This window comes from Telopea speciosissima, chromosome 4 (genome assembly GCF_018873765.1).
Source record: "Telopea speciosissima isolate NSW1024214 ecotype Mountain lineage chromosome 4, Tspe_v1, whole genome shotgun sequence".
Lineage (NCBI taxonomy): Eukaryota > Viridiplantae > Streptophyta > Magnoliopsida > Proteales > Proteaceae > Telopea > Telopea speciosissima.
The window spans coordinates 52,932,108-52,938,746 of NC_057919.1; the positions used below are offsets into that span (position 1 = coordinate 52,932,108).

At 39.6% G+C, this 6,639-nt stretch overlaps 2 protein-coding genes across 3 annotated transcripts in view; one reads left to right on the plus strand and one right to left on the minus strand.

Moving 5' to 3' along the window:
* Positions 1-5,178, plus strand: part of LOC122659720 (serine/threonine-protein kinase MHK-like) — a 41,023-nt gene extending 35,845 nt beyond the window's left edge. Inside the window, exons 14-18 of one of the 2 annotated variants that reach the window (XM_043854828.1) lie at positions 1-108; positions 1,774-1,808; positions 1,956-2,001; positions 3,913-3,997; positions 4,623-5,178. In XM_043854828.1, coding sequence (XP_043710763.1) covers positions 1-108; positions 1,774-1,808; positions 1,956-2,001; positions 3,913-3,997; positions 4,623-4,755 — 407 coding nt within the window. In that variant the 3' untranslated portion in view covers positions 4,756-5,178. The remainder of the gene's footprint in view (positions 109-1,773; positions 1,809-1,955; positions 2,002-3,912; positions 3,998-4,622) is intronic. The other variant, XM_043854829.1, reaches the window with a different exon arrangement.
* A 537-nt stretch (positions 5,179-5,715) lies between these two features.
* Positions 5,716-6,234, minus strand: LOC122659402. The gene has a single exon (XM_043854516.1). It carries the CDS (start codon positions 6,232-6,234, stop codon positions 5,716-5,718), a length of 519 nt encoding a protein of 172 aa, XP_043710451.1.
* Positions 6,235-6,639: the final 405 nt, after the last annotated feature.

Below are 6,639 nucleotides of genomic sequence, written 5' to 3' on the forward strand. Positions count from 1 at the left end.
TAGGATCCGAACCGAAGCTTGAGTTGAATCTGTGGGACTTTGGCACTGAACCAGATGATTGCTTCCTTGGCTTGACCCTGGCAGTGAAGCCCAGTGTCTCAAACTTAGGTAATGAACAAATTTATCAGTATTTGGCTTTAGACTGAGAGGAAAGTTGTGATGTTTTGTTCATAGTTGACCTCGGATCAGGCAGCTTTTATTGTCTGAGTGCTTTGACATAGAACATCAGTTTTTGAGTAAAATTCTGTGAATGAATACATATATTGATCAAGATCCAACCCTGCAGAACAGGGAGCAAATAATGACAGAATAACAAGTAGAATAGATGGGAATGGAGGGGAAGAAAGAGGGAGAAAACAAAACCAATCTAAGGAACTAATGGTTGTTGGAATACAACCCAAAACAGAAATTAGGATAGGACAACAGAAACTGTAGGGAAGAAATTAGGGTAGAAACCTGCAGGAAAAAAATTGTAGACAATAGATATAATAAAGATAACAATATAAGACTAAAAAAGAAGTGGATTATACCTAGAGATAGCCATGGTAGAAGGGGAAGGTGGTTGCTGGAAAATTAACAGAACCAAAGGAAAGACGAAGGAAAAGAAAGAGATGGGAAAGAGAGTTGGGGGGGGGGGGGGCGATATTGTCTGGTTTCACCACCAAGATCTAGGTTAGGCTTCACCATCCACACTCCTAGGTTTCACCGCCTTGGTTGCTGCCTACTTCATCATATGAGCTATTGCTTCATTGAGGAAGACTCACTTTGTTTTCCAAAATCATGGGCGGAGTCTCCTTCTTCCATTTATTTTGAATAGAAGTATCAAAAAAAAAAAAACCTTGGCTACCATACCATGTAGCCTGCAATCAAATAAAATAGAAACCCCTGGATACTAAGTAGCTAACAATAAAAAATAGTAACTTCTAATGACTTCAACTAATTAGGAAAAGAATTACATTGGAAATATAAACTATGAAAGTAGATATTCCCAACATGGGACCACAATACATGTCCAGCAACTCCCCCAACCTGTGGCCGATTAGGAGACAAAATATGGGCCATAATATTGTGTAACCAAATGGTCTGTAATGGGGTTAAGTGATGGACTATGATGGGCTTAAGTTATAACCACAATAGGGGCCTAAGTGTGGGCTTAAGTGTGCTGGTTATAACTTAGACCATTGGACCTCAAACAGGGGCCTGTTGGGCCTGTTTCTTCTTTCTACACTGCTGCATCCTTAGCTCTGCATCAGGGTGGCCCATTCTATATTGTATCATTTCATACCTACTTAAAAGAGATATTGAGAATAAAATATTCATAGAACATTGATGAAGAGTTTTCTTTTCTTCAAAGAGATATTGAGAATAACATATTCATAGATCATATGGATAGTCTGGCCCTTAAAGTTTATTTGGTTAGATACATCCATTTTTAATTTGTATCCTCTTGGCTTGCCTACTAAATATATATTTTCATGCTTGGGATTTTCTGAGTAATCAGACTGAATGTACACATTTCTCCCGGTCTTTGTTTTCCTTTTTTCCATTGAAATAGATTTTACGCTTAAACACAAATGGAAACTGTAGAGAAACATGTACCTGTATCTTTCATGGTACTTCATGATGGGTCCTTGTGTTTGGATTTGTGGCATCTTGCATTTATTCCTGATGCTGTGTGCTGAATTTACATTCGAGTACTATGCCAATGTTAATGTGTTAGTCTTCGCCTAAAATATATTTCATGCTGTCTGATTATGGCTTCATTCCATGCAGAAATGGTTCATCAGACCTCTCAAAATGCTAGAAAGGTGAGTCTGCGGTTGCTGTAGGCATACAGCTTGTAGGTTTAGTTATGTAGATTGTGTGTTCACCACCGATGTCTTCTATACTGTAGATATTCAGAAGCAAAAACTAAGTTATTCTGCTAAACTGAAATTAGTACTTCTTCAATGCAGGACATTTTTTATTGTTCTGGTTATCAGAATCATTCGGATCAGTCAGGTAACATTTTTACCCATTCGCTCCTTACTTTTTTAGGAAATAGAAAAACAGCTGTTGTATAACTGGCAAAAGAGGGATGCTGCTGTATCATTTTTTTTATGTAAATGAAATTAATTTAAAAGGAAGATAAAATTACAGGAGTGCCCTTTTGAGAAATGTCTAGTTCTCTTTGTACTCTCAGTGAGGGCAGAAAAAGCTAAACGATGCAACATGTCTATGATTTTAGCATCCTCAAAACATGTAAAGGTAGTACTAGTAAAGTTTGCTATAAGATCAGCTAGTTCTAACAATTTTGGAAGAGGGGTCCAGGAAAACTTGGTAGAGTCAGGGAAGAGAAGGAGGTTGATCAGATCTTTGTTTTTACTCCTCACTTCCATGGTTTTGATATTTGATTGGGCTGCATATTTCCATCCCTGAAGGAGCCCAGTGAGTTCTGCTTCCAAAACATCCTGTGAGTTGAGACAACCTGCAGAGGTTAGAACAGCCTACCCAACTATCACATTGCAAAAAGCCCAACTTGTTAATCTTAGTTGAGGTTCAAAAAGGCCTGCACAAATTAAAACAGGACAGCTATTCTCATAGTTAGCAAAGGGATATAGTGAAAAATAAGTAGGTGTCATGTAGTTACTATGGGGGGCGGGGCGGGGCGGGGCGGGGGGGGGGGGGGGGAAGGGAAGATAGGGTGGGGGGGGGGGGGTGATGTTTAAATCGTGAATCCATTTAGTTACAGACCACATCACATACTGGGGATCAGCTGTGGCTGACTCATGGATTACTTTATTCCTTACATCCCAAACGAAATAAGTAGTTATAATAAAAACAGAACAAAACCAAAGAGAAGATTGTTTATCCAAATTTCTGGAGAGGAAAAGGGAACGACACAGTTGTGCCAATAAAGGGCAGGAGAGAAGCTTTGTTCTCAATCCTAGGGGGCCAGATGCCCAGAAGCCCCAGATACGCTTAGTCCAATCACAAAATAGAAAGAGATGCCACATGGACTCATCACAAGAACCACACAGGACACAAGTAGAATCGATCACCATCCATTTTGATAGAGCTGCCTTGATGGGCAATCCTGCATTTAAGACATGCCAAAAGAACATTTTAAACTTTGGATGGATATTAATTTTCCAGAAAAATCTCCAGCATTTTTTAGTATCATTGATTCTCTCGAACCAATCTCAATATGTAGTATGCAACCAGTGGAGATGGTGTTTCATGCTGTTACTCCAATGCTGTTGCGTCCCCATCTTAACTTTAAAATTAAAATTCCAAACATTTGCCATATTCCGTTTAGGAAAAATGTTTTCTGATATGGCAAGATTAAAGAGTTTCCTCTAGTCCGATCGATAACCAGTTTTTCCATGTGGAAGGGTGATGTGGCAATTTTGACTGTATTGATATCTAGGAAATAGTCTCGTCGCGAAGCAGGAGTAAGGCTGCGTACATTATGACCCTCCCTAGACCCCGTAGTGGTGGGAATCTCGTACATTGGGTATGCCTTTTTTAATATCTAGGAAAAGGTCTAGGTAGGCCACATGCCAAATTTCAAACCCAAATTCAATCATACAATATCCCATTTGTTTATAGGAAAGCTTCATTTTGTCACATGACCAACTCCATTTTGGCTGAAACTTGATATGTGAGCAGGGGCCTTTAAGGTCTACCTGTCTACAAAATTTCAGTTCAATCCAATCTGCCACGTGGTATATATTGGTGCCGTACTAGAGAAACTCTCTAGTCTTGCCAGACTAGAAAAACCTTTCCATTTAAGGTGAATTATGTTTTCAGCCAACTGCAGAGATGGCTAATATTAAACCCCAGTTCTAGGAAGTTTGTTTTACTCTCTCTCCCCACCCCGCACCAAAAAAAAATAGTGCTAATTTGTTGTGGATTTTTTTGGTCTTTTAGTGTTGTGGCCCCTGCTCTCTCTGAATCAAAGTGGAGATGACATACCAGCGATGTCTTCGTTACCATCGCCATACATGGTTAGCAGGTGAATACCATTCCATCTGTTTGGATTTTTTTTTCGGGTTTGCTCTGTTTGCACTTCTTCGCTGTCGTGAACATATTACATCATTGTGACTGTTGGAATGGTAAATGTCGTTGCAATGACTTCCCCAAAACATTAATACTAGGGGAGTTTCTTATGAACTCTTGCTTTGATCACCCCTTATTCACCATTTTAATGCTGAGCCTGAAACTGTGTGCAATGAAAAAAATTGTGTGAGAAGAACCTATTTTCTTGTCTTTTTTCTCTTCCTTTCCTATAGTGCATAGGGAAATAAATGAAATAGTTCCTACGAGAGTAGGCTTATTTGCATTTTGAGTTCTAGCTTAGTTTGAGATGGTTTTGACCATAGTTATCAAGGCGTCGCCATGGCGTCCAGGCTCCTTGGTCGCCTTGGACGCCTAGGTGGTGTTGCCCTGCTTTTTGACCCTCTAAAACACCATGGTCGCCTCCCCACCTTGATAACTAGGGTTTTGACAGACACTGGATCATAATCCATCAAATTAAGTTGTCCGTTTCGATGCTGAATCTTCCACAAATGTGGTGGTGCCCAAGGTCTATTTCCTAAATATGTATGTGATGTCATGACCTTTGTTTACTGTGGTCGCAGTCAAGTTTCTTGTCCAACAATTGGGGTTCCGCAGCCGACAGGATTCACAATGGCGTCTCTGCAGCCTAACATCCTAGACTGTTCACCACTGGTCGGCGTCTCCTCACCATTCCAGCTGGCTCACTACCTTTGAGCAAGTGCCGTGAAAAGTAGTTTGTGCTATTGGGGTGAAGCAGGTGAAGATTCTTTTGAACTCATAAATTGTTGAAGATGGCTCAAGAAAACGGGTAACAAGTGGATATTCCTACTAGTGCTTCATTCATGAGTTCTACCAATGTACCTTTTTAGCTTGTTGCCACTAAAATGACTTAAAATGCTACACCTAACTCATGTAACAAGTTGCAACTTGCAAACCCTCAGTTTCCAACACCATCTTTTGTGGGATCATTCACAAAAAAAAGGGGGGAGGGGGGGGAGGTGGCGGGGGGAGGAGGGGGTTGGAATTAACCCTGTTCTCCCAGATTAAGAAAGAATTGAGGTTCTATGTTTTATGATGTAAAATATATATTTTTTTTTGTAAGATACATATGATGTAAAATATTGAAAATGTTTTTCATTTTTTTTCTTTTATGGAAAAAATATTTGTCAAAGACTGCACGGCCTTTTTGTTTTGTTTTTGAAAAAGAAAAACGTTCAGAGAAAACTAAGGTACAAATAGTGTTTATGCTCTCTTTCTTGCTACCAGAGAGCTTAAAAGACCTAAAGTAGCAAAACTAAGGGCTAGACTTACATGTAATCTACTTTATAATTACTGGCCGAGAAGATTTAAGAAGTAATTGAATAGCTGATAGTAAGGTAAACAAAATCCAGTATCAGTTTTTTTTTTTTTTTTTTTTAGGTCCATCAAAAGGCCTTTTGGCCCAAACAAATTTATTCAAAACACGCAGCAAAGTCCCTCCTCTTTAGAAGAGAAGGATTTACAACAAAGCTAGGAGGGTTAACCCACCACACAGAAGAAAGAGATAACAGGGAAGCCCCTCTAGCTAACACATGGGCTTCCTTGTTTAACAACCTGAGCATATACATGAAAACAACAGAGGAAAATTCACCAACTAATTCTCTAATATCCGATACCACCATCACTGATGCCCAATCAAGAGAAGTGGGCATTATTCAGGTGAGCAATTATTGTCTTACAATCTGAAAAAATCGAAATACAGTCTAGTTTAATACTACGTGCGAGCAGGAGAGCATCCCTTATCGCCTCAGCCTTCATTGCCATTGCAGAATTGCTACAGCCATGCTTGCACTTTGCCGCCACAAATTTTCCTTTATAGTTGCGAACCATGACACCTCTACCACCTAAACAAGAGACAGAGTTCCAAGCACCATCAGTGTAAATTTTATATCGACAAGTATTAGTAGCTGGTAACACAATATTTAATGGAACAGGAGGGTCAAGAGGCTTAGACTTCTCTCCACTTATTCCCAGCCTTCCTTCTTGAACACACCAATAGAAACCCTGTATGGTATCATACAAAGAGAGATTAGTATGTCGAAATATAAATTGATTCCTAGCCTTCCAGATCTGCCACACCAGCGTTACCCATTGAATAATGGCATCTACTTTATCAGGAAAAGATGGAGCTAGCTTCAGAAAATTCATAAACATATCCTTAAAAGGATGACCCAGCTACGGACTGAGTGCAAAGCCTAAACATCAGCAGCAAAGTTACAATGAAACAACGCATGAATCACAGTTTCATCTGCAGAATTGCATATGGGACATTTTCCATTAGACACAATATTACGCTTCACAAGAAGAGAACGAACTGCCAGAGCATCTGAGCAACATTTCGAAATAAAGTGTTTCAACTTAGGCAGCACTGGCAAATTCCACAACTTTTTCCAAACCTCACCACTTGATACAGAAGAGTTAGCAGAGTCAGAAGCCACATTTGATAAAGCCAAATAATAGGCAGACTTTACAGTAAACAAGCCATCTTTGGTACGACTCCAAAACCAATCATCCTCTTTAGAGGATATACAAATAGGAATTCTCAGAATAGCTTGAGCT